The sequence below is a fragment of the Zootoca vivipara genome, chromosome 6 (assembly GCF_965207765.1).
Source record: "Zootoca vivipara chromosome 6, rZooViv2.hap1.1, whole genome shotgun sequence".
Classification (NCBI taxonomy): domain Eukaryota; kingdom Metazoa; phylum Chordata; class Lepidosauria; order Squamata; family Lacertidae; genus Zootoca; species Zootoca vivipara.
The window spans coordinates 93011909-93025471 of record NC_142589.1 but is presented as its reverse complement, the minus strand read 5'-3'; the positions used below and the strand labels follow the sequence as shown (position 1 = coordinate 93025471).

General features: G+C 48.1%; 1 protein-coding gene across 8 annotated transcripts in view; it reads right to left on the bottom strand.

Annotated features, from left to right (window-relative positions):
- Positions 1-13563, bottom strand: part of PIP5K1C (phosphatidylinositol-4-phosphate 5-kinase type 1 gamma) — a 49923-nt gene that overhangs the window by 11613 nt on the left and 24747 nt on the right. For 3 of the 8 annotated variants that reach the window (XM_088673065.1, XM_088673058.1, XM_088673060.1), the window contains exons 9-16: positions 12276-12359; positions 11155-11203; positions 9814-9898; positions 7931-8092; positions 5503-5641; positions 4560-4592; positions 2306-2420; positions 697-825 (exon numbers count right to left, since the gene is read on the bottom strand). In XM_088673065.1, coding sequence (XP_088529191.1) covers positions 697-825; positions 2306-2420; positions 4560-4592; positions 5503-5641; positions 7931-8092; positions 9814-9898; positions 11155-11203; positions 12276-12359 — 796 coding nt within the window. Of the gene's footprint in view, positions 1-95; positions 147-696; positions 830-2305; positions 2421-4559; positions 4593-5502; positions 5642-7930; positions 8093-9813; positions 9899-11154; positions 11204-12275; positions 12360-13563 lie in introns of all 8 variants that reach the window. The other 5 variants (XM_088673066.1, XM_088673059.1, XM_088673062.1 and 2 more) reach the window with 3 other exon arrangements.

Genomic DNA, 13563 nt, shown 5'->3' with positions numbered 1-13563 from the left:
ATTCAGCGTGAGAATCTGCGCCCACTCCAAACACACACACACACACACACACACACACACACACACACACACAACTTTTAAGCACCCAGACTCACTTTTTCCCTGATTCAGCCTCCCTAGACTTCGTCCTCTGAACCCGACTCTGGCTGGAGAGAAAAGGACCAAGGCCGGTTCACCGATAGTCCTTGGAGTCATCGCCTCCTGGGCTGTCTACCCAACTCAGGGGAAACACAGCAAGCTTGCCTTACAACGAGTAGCAGCTCTCGGGGGTTTTAGGCAGCACCCCTTCCTGGAGATGCCTGCAGACTCTGAACCTGGGGCCTTCTGTGTGGGAAGCAGACGCTATACTGCTGAGCTATGTACTTTTATTTTGAGCGAAAGCTAACATCCTAGTCCTCATGGTTCCGAATAAAGCACTGGCTTGAAAGGGAGCACCAGGAAAGGAAAGTGCTTTCTGTAGAGGTCAATATTGTACACAAGCAGCTCTCTGGAGTTTTGAGCCCGGGACGTGCCAGGAATTTGAACCCGGGACCTTCTGCCTCCCAAAAAACAGACGCTGTGCCCCCGAGCCACAGTCCGGCTGGCGTTTTTATGAACTCGAGGGGGAAAGAAAAAGAGAGAGAGGAGGCACAGCGAAGCCGAACGCTTTTCTGACCCCCGCAATTTCCGTTCGTTTATTTATAAAATGGAACTTACAAAATATATATCCGGGACAGGGAGGTCCTCCTCGTCCGAAGCTTGGCTGGCGGGTTCGGAGGCCTGGCTGGCTGTCTCCACCTCTGTGGGCGCCTTCGACAGCACTGTGGCGCAAGCCAGAGAGGTCGCCTCCCTGGAAAAAAGAGCAGACGGTGAGAGGGTATGGAAAGTTTGGGTCTGGGCTATTTGCTTGCAGGAACAGCACCCACCCCACCCCCCACTGCAACCCCTCATGGTGGTTTTGTCAAAACCGCAAGGCCGCACAGTCAGGCCACTGGGTCGACCTAGCCCAGCACTGTTTACACTGACAGGCAGCAGCAGTCTGGGGACTGGTTCAGGGCCATTTTGCTTGCAAAACTGAGCTTGGCCCCTGCCCAAAACCAAGTGCCTGCCCACCTGTCAACAGAGCCTGCTCAACCCGTGCTCTAGCATGGGGGCTGCAAAGGGACAGAGGCTTTTTGAACGCTCCCCTGGGACGTTTTGCATGCATTACAAAAACGTAACTCCCGCAAATAGAAAGCTTGCCCATCAAAGAGAGAAGCAGCCTTTGTGTTGTTTTTTAGCTTGGCTAGCCTTAAACCCACCCCACCCCAAAAATGTAGTGCAGAATGTATTGATCTGATGTGTAGAGATCTTTCCTCTTCCAATTAATTCAAGAGGGTCCTGGAAGCTTCTTTGTGTGAAAGAAACAAGCAGAAGGTTCGTGATGTTTGGGTTATACCTTCAGAGAAGCTGAGCCCAGCAGACTTAAACTGGTCCTGTTGTCTCTTCTGTCAAGGTCATGCTGACTATAAAAGTAAGGCCAGAAGGAGCCTGGGTTTCACTTTCTCTCTTTTCCTTCTGGTGTGGTGTTCTGTACACAGTATACTAGAGTGTTAAGGTTTAGACTTGTTACAAGCTCTTGCAAGTTTAAGTTAAGTCGGCTGCAACTGGATTTCTTATGGGTAGCGCCAATACTGAATGCACTGGATTTATGACCATTATGCTCATTTATTTGCCTTCCAGTAGCAGTAAATCTCTGCTCGGTGAAATAGTAACTGCCTCTGGTATTATTTTTATAGGAATCCTGCAATGTCTTGTTTCTACTCTGCTAGCTATACGTTCAAAAGCACGTCAAAACTGAATGTAGATAAATAGGTACTGCTCCGGCGGGAAGATAGAACGGCGTTTCTGTGCGCTGCTCTGGTTTCGCCAGAAGCGGCTTAGTCCTGCTGGCCACATGAAAAACTGTCTGTGGACAAACGCTGGCTCCCTCGGCCAGTAAAGCGAGATGAGTGCCACAACCCCAGATTCGTTCGCGACTGGGCTTAACTGTCACGGGTCCTTTTACCTTTACCATTAGCTATACGCTGGGATCGACATTGAGTAGAATTCCATGACAGAGGGGGCCCTCCAACAGAAACCGAACTCTCTCCCTGTGGTCTTTTATGGGTTTCCAGACCCATTGCCACCCTGGACGCGATTCGGTTTGGCCAGCACCCTCCTGACCCTTACAACAGGGAAACACCAAGGAATTGGGACATGAGACGCTTCCTGCATCCAGAGCAGGTCCTCTCCCCACCCCCTCCATGTGCCCAGAAAGCTTTCGCATGCATCCCAGCGCAGCAACTTGCCCTGACCCTGCAGCAGCCATGTCTGGGACCACGATCTCGACATCACACTTGGGTTTCAGTTCCACCGTGATTTGCTGGAGGTCGTCTTCCGCCCGGAGCTGTTCGCGAGACCTGCGGGTGTGTGGGAGGAAAGGTATTATTATTATTATTATTATTATTATTATTATTATTATTATTATTATTATTATTATTTTCATTTCTGTACCACTTTATACTTTTAAGAAAAACCTCAAAGCGGTTTACAGCATATTAAAACATCAACAAAACAATCCAAAAACAAACGTTTCCAAAGAAAGTCAAATACAAAACATACAAAGTAACGTAACTAACAGGAAACTAAAATACTACCTTAAAAGTTCTCAAAATAAAACATTACAAAGGTGATCAACTGCATAATACATATTTAACACAAAAAAGTTAACAATAAAACCCCCCAACTTAAACATTTCCAAAGAAAACATTACTAAGTGAAGTCAAATATAAAATGCACATATAAAATAGCATAATTAACAAGGAAATGAAATATTATCTTAAGCGTGACACGGCTGTTTGGCAGGCGCAAGAAGATGGGGCAAAAGAATCAAATAATTAATAATAATATTTTTTTATTTATACCCCGCCCATCTGGGCTGGGTTCCCCCAGCCACTCTGGGCGGCTGCCACCAGAATATTAAAATAAAACATTAAAAGCTTCCCTAAACAGGGCTGCCTTCAGATGTCTTCTAAAAGTCTGGTAGTTGTTTTTCTCTTTGACATCTGATGTGAGGGCGTTCCACAGGGCAGGCGCCACCACCGAGAAGGCCCTCGGCGTTGGACCTCAGTGTCCAGGCAGAACGATGGGGGTGGAGACGCTCCTTCAGGTATACTGGACCAAGGCCATTTAGGGCTTTCGGATTTGCTGTCAGGCCTAGCAATGTCCCTCTGGTCCTACCAGGAGCCTCTTTAGTAGAGCTGAGTGAGTCTGGGCCCCACCCCCTAGGCCAGGTGGAAATGGCCTTCGCGACTCACAGCCAGGCGATGAAGCGCAAGGGCACCCAGAAGCCCATTTGGGTTTCAGGTTCCTACTGTTTCCTCCTCCTCCTCCATCAATTGAAAACTACCCAAGATGGTGGCCATTCACTGCCTCCTGTGGCAGGGAGTTCCATAGTTCCAACTACCGGAACAGGACTTTCTTTGATCTGTCCCGAATCTTATTAAACTGTAAGCGGTCTCTGGGCAGTGGGTCTCCAGGAGGAAATTTTCCTTCTGTTGAACCTTTCGGATGGAGCCGCCAGGAATGTAGTACTGCCTACACTAAACATTAGGAAGAACTTCCTGACAGTAAGAGCTGTTCGGCAATGGAATTTGCTGCCAAGGAGTGTGGTGGAGTCTCCTTCTTTGGAGGTCTTTAAGCAGAGGCTTAACAGGCATATGTCAAGAATGCTTTGATGGTGTTTCCTGCTCGGCAGGGGGTTGGACTGGATGGCCCTTGTGGTCTCTTCCAACTCTACGATTCTATGATTCTACACTGACTGGCAGCAGCGACTCTCCAGGGTTTCGGGTCATGGGGCATTCCCACCTAGTGGTGCACACAGTTCTCCTCCCCAATCCATCCTCACAACAGCCCTGTGCGCTTCCTAGCTGAGTGGGGATTTGAACCCTGGGTCCCCAGATCACTGGCTGCAATTTATTAAGCATGTTATTAGGCCTGGGGCACTGAGATCTAGGTCAGGCATAGGCAAACTCCGGCCCTCCAGATGGCTGGGACAACAATTCCTACCATCCCTATCTAACAGGCCCAGTGGTCAGGGATGATGGGAACTGTAGTCCCAAACATCTGGAGGGCCGCAGTTTGCCTATGCCTGATCTAGGTAAGGTAAAGGACCACATGATGGTTGAGTCCAGTGAAAGGCAACTATAGGGTTGCAGCACTCATCTCGCTTTCAGGCCGAGAGAGCCAGCGTTTGTCCGCAGATAGCTTTCTGGGTCATGTGGCCAGCAGAACTAAACCGCTTCTGGTGCAATGGGACACCATGATGGAAACCAGAGTGCACAGAAATGCTGTTTACCTTCCCGCCACAGTGGTACCTATTCATCTACTTGCGCTGGCCTGCTTTTGAATGCAAGGTTATCAGGAGCTGGGACAGAACAACAGGAGCTCGAACCGCTGACCTTCTGATCGGCAAGCCAAAGAGGCTCGGTGGTTTAGACCACAGGCTGTGACCCGCTCCTGGGAGACACAAACCATTAGAGCAGAAGCACTCGACTCACCTCCCGTCATGTCCTGAGGACTGTGTACGCCGCCTGTGAAGGAACAAGCAGGGCATGAAAAAGCTAAAACTTTCAGCATTGAATATTCTTTTGATCTATATACCTATTGTTCGGAAGTGAACAATAGGACAACGGCAATGGACTCTACGCGCCCTAATGGCGGCCAAGAAACCGATGTTGATGAATTGGAAGAATTAAAAATATTATCCCCATTAATTGACGGACTGGGAATATGACAACGCTTAGCAACATACGGATGGGCGGCTTACAGATGTAGACTTCATTTGGATACATAGGACAATGTTTGGCATCAGTTTATACAGAATGAAGCAGGTGATTAACACCTACATAAAGTAATACCTTGGAAGCCTAACGGAAGCTGTTCTGGAAATCCATTCGACTTCCAAAACATTTCAGAAGCCGCACTTTGGGAAACACGGTACTACCGTAATTGATCATCAGGATCCCTTCCAACTTTTAACTTCTATGCACACATACTTATTTACTTAAGATAATAGTAATTTATTATTTATGGCCCGCCCATCTGACTGGGTTTCCCCAGCCTCTCTGGGTGGCTCCCAACAGAATATTAAAAACACAATCAAACATCCAACATTAAAAACTTCCCTAAACAGGGTTGCCTTCAGATGTCTTCTAAAAGTCAGGTAATTGTTTATTTCCTTGACATCTGGTGGGAGGGCATTCCACAGGGCGGGTGCCACCGCCGAAAAGGCCCTCTGCCTTAAGAGACTTTCAACATCCCTCTTCTGTATTGCACCAATGCGCCATGAGCCCTGTTTTCCCGCAAAGGCAGTTACATCAACGAGACCCGTTAACATCAGCCTGTTTGCTGTCTCTTGAAGTCCCGCTCAAAAAGACAGTGATCAAAAACCACCCGGAATCTGAAAAAAGCTTATAGAGAGAAGCGCCTAGTTGCTCTTACCTGTACCTGGGCTGTTCCGAGGACTCGGAAGGAGACCTCTCGGGGACGGAAAGAGAGGTGGACGAGAGGGTAGTGGCGATGGAGGCGGTGGTGGCTTCTTCAAAGGACGGAGGGGTGCAAGGGAGCAGGTCTGGCCGGCCTGTCGTGGCAGAGACAAAGGAGAGGACATTTTTAGCTGCCGTAGGTTCATTGAATCATAGAATCAGAGTTGGAAGAGACCACAAGGGTCATCCAGTCCAACCCCCTGCCGAGCAGGAAACACCATCAAAGCATTCTTGACATATGCCTGTCAAGCCTCTGCTTAAAGACCTCCAAAGGAGACTCCACCACACTCCTTGGTAGCAAATTCCACTGCCGAACAGCTCTTACTGTCAGGAAGTTCTTCCTAATGTTTAAGTTTAATCTTCTTTCTTGTAGTTTGAATCCATTACTCCGTGTCCGCTTCTCTGGAGCAGCAGAAAACAACCTTTCTCCCTCCTCCATATGACATCCTTTTATAAATTTGAACATGGCTATCATATCACCCCTTAACCTTCTCTTCTCCAGGCTAAACATACCCAGCTCCCTAAGCCGTTCCTCATAAGGCATCGTTTCCAGGCCTTTGACCATTTTGGTTGCCCTCTTCTGGACACGTTCCAGCTTGTCAGTATCCTTCTTGAACTGTGGTGCCCAGAACTGGACACAGTACTCCAGGTGAGGTCTGACCAGAGCAGAATACAGTGGTACTATTACTTCCCTAGATCTAGATGCTATTGGCATGAGTGCTGGCTACACACACAAACACACACGTCTGCACAGCCACACTCTAACAACACAAGGGAAACAGAGTCCTACTCAGGGTGAAAGTGACAGCACAGCTGTTCTCTCCCCTTTCCGGAGAAGACATCGGTCTCACCAGGGGCAGGAAGTTGTTCTGTGGGGAGTTGAGCAGCCCCCTCGCTGCAGGGAGGTTCCCGGGAAGAAGCTGGGGTGCAAGCGAGTTATCAAAATCCCCTCACACAGAGAGGTAGCCAAAGCTGGAAGCCTGGTTCTGGTTCAGCCACGAATTCATTCATAAGCACAACCACCACCTCTGGGCCCCAGAACAGAGAAGGGACACCTCAACTTCTTCCAGGACAACTTTCTACTAAGCTAATCAGAGAGGGTGTCGGAAAGAGGATTCTTACCTTCCTCCCTATTCTGGGCAACGTTAGCACCTGCAACAGCACAGTAAGAAAATTGGAGGAGGGAGAGAAGAAAAATATTTGTGGGATGGTACTGCTATTTTGAGACACACTATTTGCCAGTACAGTGGTACCTCGAGTTACAAACGCCTAAGGTTACAAACTCCACTAACCTGGAAGAGTTACCCAGAGTTGAGAACTTTGCCCCAGGATGAGAATGGAAATCGTGTGCCGGCAGCACAGCGGCAGCAGGAGGCCCCATTAGCAAAAGCACGCCTCTAGTTAAGAACAGTTTCAGGTTAAGAACGGACCTCCGGAATGAATTAAGTTCATAACTAGAGGTACCACTGTAATGCTACACTGGGCACAAGATATAGGGTATAATATACCACTTGAATCATGGTAAAAGCTGTGAAAAGATAAATTAAAATTGACAGCCTGCAGCTCATTAAAAGAAAACTGTATGAAAATGATGTATAGATGGTGTTTTAACACCTGTAAAGCTTGCTAAGATGTATAAAAACTCATCTAAGTTGTGTTGCAAATGTAATAGAAAAGAAGGTACTTTTCCCATATGTGGTGGACATGTAAAAAGGTAAAGGGCTTCTGGGAAATGATATATAATGAAATGAAAAAGATGTTCAAAAATACATTTCTTTAAAAGCCCAGAGGCCTTTTTACTAGGAATATTAAATGACGTACCAAGGAAGCAAAAGCGATTATTTATGTATGCAACCACAGCTGCTAGAATGTCACTTGCCCAGAAGTGGAAAGATGAAACCATGCCAAGGAAAGAAAAATGGAGGACTAAGATGATAGGCTCTGCCGAAATGGCAAAACCAACCGTGAAGAACAGGCACCAAGATGGAGGAAAATTTAATCAAGATTGGAAAAACTTTATAGATTATTTTAAAGGACACTGTAAGAACGTGGAAACAGGACTGTTGCAGCATTTATGAACTGAAGGTAGAATTATGATGTGAAAATAATTGGAAATTAAGTGGAAAAATAATTAGATGCAATGAAAATTATAAAGCGAAAATTGGAAACCGGGAGGGGGGGGAACTCAATCCATGTAAATTCGGATTGCATTTCTATGTATAAGAAAAATGTTATTATTAGAAAAATTGAAAATAAAAAATATTTTTTAAAGAAGACACACGCTATACGCACTAAAGGGTGTGGGGGTGCCAGAGAGGAGGTCAACTGCTAAGGAATGGCCGCAGGCGAGGGGAGGAGGGGGGCCGGCAGGTGATGTGCATTACCTTCGTCATCTAGGGTGGGGTAGCTCCTGGCCCCTCGGAGGTCGTACTGGGCTTCGTCCTTCTCCGAGGGGAGCTGGCTTGCCGAAAAGGCGGCCAGAGGGCCAGAGGGCTTGACGGCTAGCAAGGCACTCCGCCCTTTCTTCGAGGGAGAGACCCTCAGAGCTGCAATTGGGGGGAGGAGATGGAGAGCAACAGCAACGTCAGTTTGGCTCAGCGTTTGGAGAGGAAAGACGGGCAGGGACAGATCCCCTGGCTTGTGTCAAAAGCGTTTCCCAGCCAAAGGAATGCACACAGCAGACACTTATTGTCAAAAGGTAAGACTTGCATGTCTGGAGACCTACGTGGTTCAATCTAGCATCTAGGCCAGGCTTCCTCAACCTCGGCCCTCCAGATGTTTTGAGACTACAATTCCCATAATCCCTGAACACTGGTCCTGCTAGCTAGCGATCATGGGAGTTGCAGGTCAAAAACATCTGGAGGGCCTTCCCTCCCTGCAAGAAGTGAGGTTGCAGGGAACCAGGCAGAGGGCCTTCTCGGTGGTGGCAGCCGTCCTGTGGAATGCCCTCTTGGCTCCCACCAGATGTCAAGGAAATAAACAACTATCTGACTTTTAGAAGATATCTGAAGGCAGCCCTGTTTAGGGAAGTTTAGGAAAGCGCTGCTTTCTCCTCCTCCGTTCCTGCCCCCCAGCCGCCGACAGGAAGGACGCGGGACACAAATGCCTACCTCGCCGCCGCTGCTTCGCGGCCTCCCGCCGCTCCTCTTACGGGCCAGGGAGGGTTGTGAGGAGGAGGTCTACGCCGGCCTCCACCCTCGCTTCCCTGACGTGCCCTGCAGTGAGGCGGTGTCCGGCCGGGAGTGGCGGTTGGAGGAGGTAGGGGGGGGAAGTGCGGGCGTGCAGTCTCTGCTGTCCAATCCCTGTGTCCCTGGGGCACATGCGCAGTACCCCAGGGACACACGGGAAACTTGGACGCAGAGACACTTGCATATTATTATATAGGATGAGACAGGAATCCAATATCTCTGTTAAGACCAGGTCTCTCCAGAGTTTTCAGTTTAGTGACAAGTTGGATATTGGATTCCTGTCTCATTACATAAGCTAATCATCTGCATACTATCCCTTGCTTTTTCCCTGTAGGACGTCAACAGGTTTACCATACCCATTGAGTCAATCACCCATCTCCTACTACCCTCCTGAGAAAAACCCCACCCCACCCTCCCACTATATGTAAAGGTCTGGGCGACTTCTGTTTCAGTATATCTGAAGAAGTGTGCATGCACACGAAAGCTTATACCCAGAACAAATGTAGTTGGTCTCTAAGGTGCTACTGGACATTTTTTTTTATTTTTTTATATACCCGGTATTTTGACTGTGTCAGACCAACATGGCTACCTACCTGAATGGATATAGAGTCGACGCTCAGGTTGCGAACATGATCTGTGCGGGAGGCACGTTCGCAACCCGCAGCGCCGTGTCTGCGCAAGTGTGGGTTGCGATTCGGCGCTTCTGCGCAAAGCACGCTTTAGTGCTTATGCGCATAAACCCAGAAGTAACCCGTTCTGGTACTTCCGAGTTCGGCGAGGGGTGCAACCCGAAAAGACGCAACCTAAAGCGTCTGTAACCCCTGGTATGACTGTACGTATGTTTTTAATGTGAAATCACTTTCGCAATAAAAATAATGCATACTGCCCTTGAAATACCTGGGGGCGGTGGGGCCAAGGAACAATGCAAATGTAATAAATGCAAAAAGAGCAATCTCCTAGCATTTGTAACCCCAAAGGGAACGGGGAGGAGATGCAAAGTCAGTTTCGGCTCGCAGAGTTTTTCTCCCCAACAAAAGCAAACAAACAGACCACACACACACACACACACACACACTTACAGGTACTCTTCCTGAACACCGTGTTGGTCATGAATTTGAAGAACCTCTCTGCATAGAAGCTGGGCCTGTGGACAGACACTGTGTCCTAGGGAAACAGGGAGGGAGATGGAGGAGTCATTATCCGCAATTCCCAGCTGAGCCTCCGAGGCAGAAGGAAACCAGAGTCAAGTCGCTGCTGCAATTCACCTTTGCAAAGCTATAAATCAAATGCTTTTTTCGTAGGGGTGAGGTTTGCTTCCGGTGCCCGCCTAATTGCACTCCTGATTAAAGCTTCCTGTTTTGATTTTGGCAGGCGGCCGTTTCATTATCATCTCGGATTGGTTATTTATTTAGTTACATCACTCATTTAGATGATTTCTGTATTTGCTTCACATTTCCAAAATAAAAAGAGAGAAATTCTAATCGGCTTACAACTTTCTCCCTTATAAAAAGGAATTAAATGCAACGTTACAAAGAAATTAAAAGAAAAAGAAACGAAGAGCATTTACGTATTTATTTGCTTTTATTTATTTAGTCGTACCTTGGAAGTCGAACGGAATCCGTTCCGGAAGCCCGTTCGACTTCCAAAACATTCAAAAACCAAAGCCAAAACGTTTGAGAACTAAGCTGTTCCAAAAAATCAAGGTACGACTGTATCACCTTTATCTTCCATGTACATGGTGTGTACAAACATACACACACATATATACAACAATTAGAACTGCTTTAAAAATGCACATCTCCATGATAGGCGGCAGGACCTACCAAATAAGAGTTGCTCTGCTCATTAGGCCTGGCACTTGTGTGCAGATCCTGTTTCTTATTTCCTCCTTGTCATTCATTGCTGGCTCGCTTCTGACAGAAGCCCGCAAGCAGGATCCGAGCCCAAGAGGAACTCTCCCCCTCCTGTGGTTTCCAGCCCCTTGCTTCCAGGAGCATTGCTCCAAATTGAGAAAATGCAAGGGGGGGGGGAATGCCCAGAGTTGCTGAGCTATTTTGGAAGGGGGTTTCTGAAAATCGCTCACTCGTAGGACCGCCACAGCCAATCGCCTGCCCAATTGCCGCAGCAGCCAAGAGCCAGCGGACTTTTCCGCACCCACCCATCACCCGCAAAAACAGCGCTGACAATCTCCTGCTCGCGGCAACCAACAATCTCCCATCCCACCTCTCCACTATCAGTTTATAAGACGACCCCCCAAATTTTAGCATTATTTTTTAATAAAATAACCTCGGCTTATACACAGAAAAATACGGTATGCCCCTTCTGAGGCAGTGGCTGCTGGGAGCAGTTTTTAAACTCTTAAAATAAAACACAGCTCAAGAAGCTCTGCGAACCGAGCAGCCTGTTGGGCCGAAACTCACCCCGTCGTGGACGAGAGCCTTCCACGTGTGCTCCAGCTTCTTGATGAATCTGGGTTGCGAAAGGAAGAAAGGAGTGTGGGAAATTGGGGGGGGGGGACACACACAAGTCCAGCTTACCAAACACAATGCGTTCCCAGGAAAGCGTCCGTTTCTATTATCTCCAAAGGGAACATTTTTTAATCCATTATCTCTCCCCGCCACTGCAGCCGGCCATTGTTTCTTCCCGAAACAGCTGCTGCAGCCAATTGGCGAGAGAGGGGCAAAGGAAAACCCAATCTGCCCGATCCCCCCCCCCCCGCCCCTGGAAGCTTGATTTGTCTTATCTCTCTCAATGCCCCCTCCGTGGCTTCTGCCCCCAAACTGCTGCTGTTGACCAGCAAAGCGCAAACAAGTAACGAAGTGGGCAAAACTCTGGCTGTCTGGATATCTGAATCAGCTGTGCGTGCGGTGAGGTTAGGACATAATAATGTATGTTCGGATAAGTGAATTTTGGGGTAATGGGCAGGCGGATATGCAGAAACAAACGCTGAGATGTTTTTACGAATGTACAACCTCCCTGGGGAACCTTTGGGTTGCAAATCTGGGGCAGAAACTGTGCTGGTAACCAACAAAGGGCAATAACTTTGCCACCGGGCCTTGCCTGGGACCCTGGTGAGGTGATGCTGCCGCTTAAATCTATATTCTTGCTCTCCGTTGGCATTTTTGTGGGGGAATGCCCTTTGCCCTTTCGGCAGGAAAAGAAACCCATTGGGTTTCTAATACTTTGCAAGTGTTTGGGTTTCGATTCAATTTTTTGTCGGGTTTTCTTTACATTGGCGTGAGTCGCCAGAGTTTAGGGCTCAGAGCTGACCATTGAGTACGATGGTCCCAAACAACAGACAGTTTTGGAGCCAAGAATCATTGGGGGGGGGGATGCACAGAACCCCAGTGGAGAGAGAACTCAGGAGGGAGGCTGCACAGAATGATAACATTGTAGAGTTGGAAGGAACCGTTCTAGTCCAACGCCCTGAAACACAGGAATCTTTTTGACCAACGTGGGGCTCCGAGATCGCAAGCTACGTGGTTGCCCAACTTATTTTCACAGCCCACAAACGGAGGGAACATGGAGGGAACATGCCTACCTGTAAGACTGGAGGATATCAATGATCCCCACGTGGAGGAGAAGGTGCTCGCCTTTGCCGTTCACGGCTGGAATGCCACCCATTCTGAGAGAGAGGAAATAGAGAGAGACCAGACCTGTCAACATCCACCGGCTGCAACCAGAAACACGCTCAATGCTTTGTTCATTTATAATGAAGATCATGAGGGGGTTTGGGGTGGGGGTTCTCTAACAGGTGGGTGATACCCAGCTCTACCTCTCCTTTAAATCAGAACCAGCAAAGGCAGTGAATGTCCTGTGTGAGTGTCTGGAGGCAGTTGGAAGGTAGAAGGCGGATTGAGGCTGAATCTTGACAAAAGTACTGTTTCTGGGGGAAAGGGGGACTCCCTGGTTCTGTAACTGTGCGCCCGAAGGACCAGGTGCACAGCCTGGGAGTCATTTTGGACTTACAGCTGTCCATGGAGGCACAGGTCAATTCTGTGTCCAGGGCAACTGCCTAGCAGCTCCATTTGGTACGCAGGCTGAGTCTCTCCCTGCCCACGGACTGTCTGGACAGAGTGGGACATGCTCTGGTTATCTCCCGCTTGGACTACTGCCATGTGCTCTCCATGGGGCTACCTGTGGAGGTGACTCAGAAACTGCAATTAATCCAGAATGCGGCAGCTAGACTACATTGGCTCCCAGTACATTCCCGAGCACAATTCAAAGTGTTGGTGCTGACCTTTAAAGCTCTAAACCAGTGTTTCCCAACCTTGTGCCTCCAGCTGTTTTTGGACTACAACTCCCATCATCCCTAGCTAGCAAGACCAGTGGTCAGGAATGATGGGAATTGTAGTCCAAAAACAGCTGGAGGCACAAGGTTGGGAAACACTGCTCTAAACGGCTTCGGAGCGTCTGTATACCTGAAGGAGCACCCCCCATCGTCCAGCCCAGACACAGAGGTCCCTCTCCGAGGGCCTTCTGGCAGTTCCCTCACTGCAAGCAGTGAAATTACAAGGAATCAGGCAGAGGGCCTTCTAGGTGGTAGCGCCCTCCCATCAGATGTCAAGGAGATGAGCAACTACAGGCAGCCCTGTATAGGGAAGCTTTTTAATGTTTGATGTTTTGTTGTGCTTTTAATATTTTGTAGGAAGCTGCCCAGAGTGGCTGGGGCAACCCAGTCAGATGGATGGGCATTAATAATAATTTATTATTATTATTATTATTATTATTATTATTATTATTATTATTATTATTATCATTATCATTATTATTATTTAGTAATAAGTTGTTGTCGTTGCTGTTACAACCCAGACAGATGGACAGAGTAT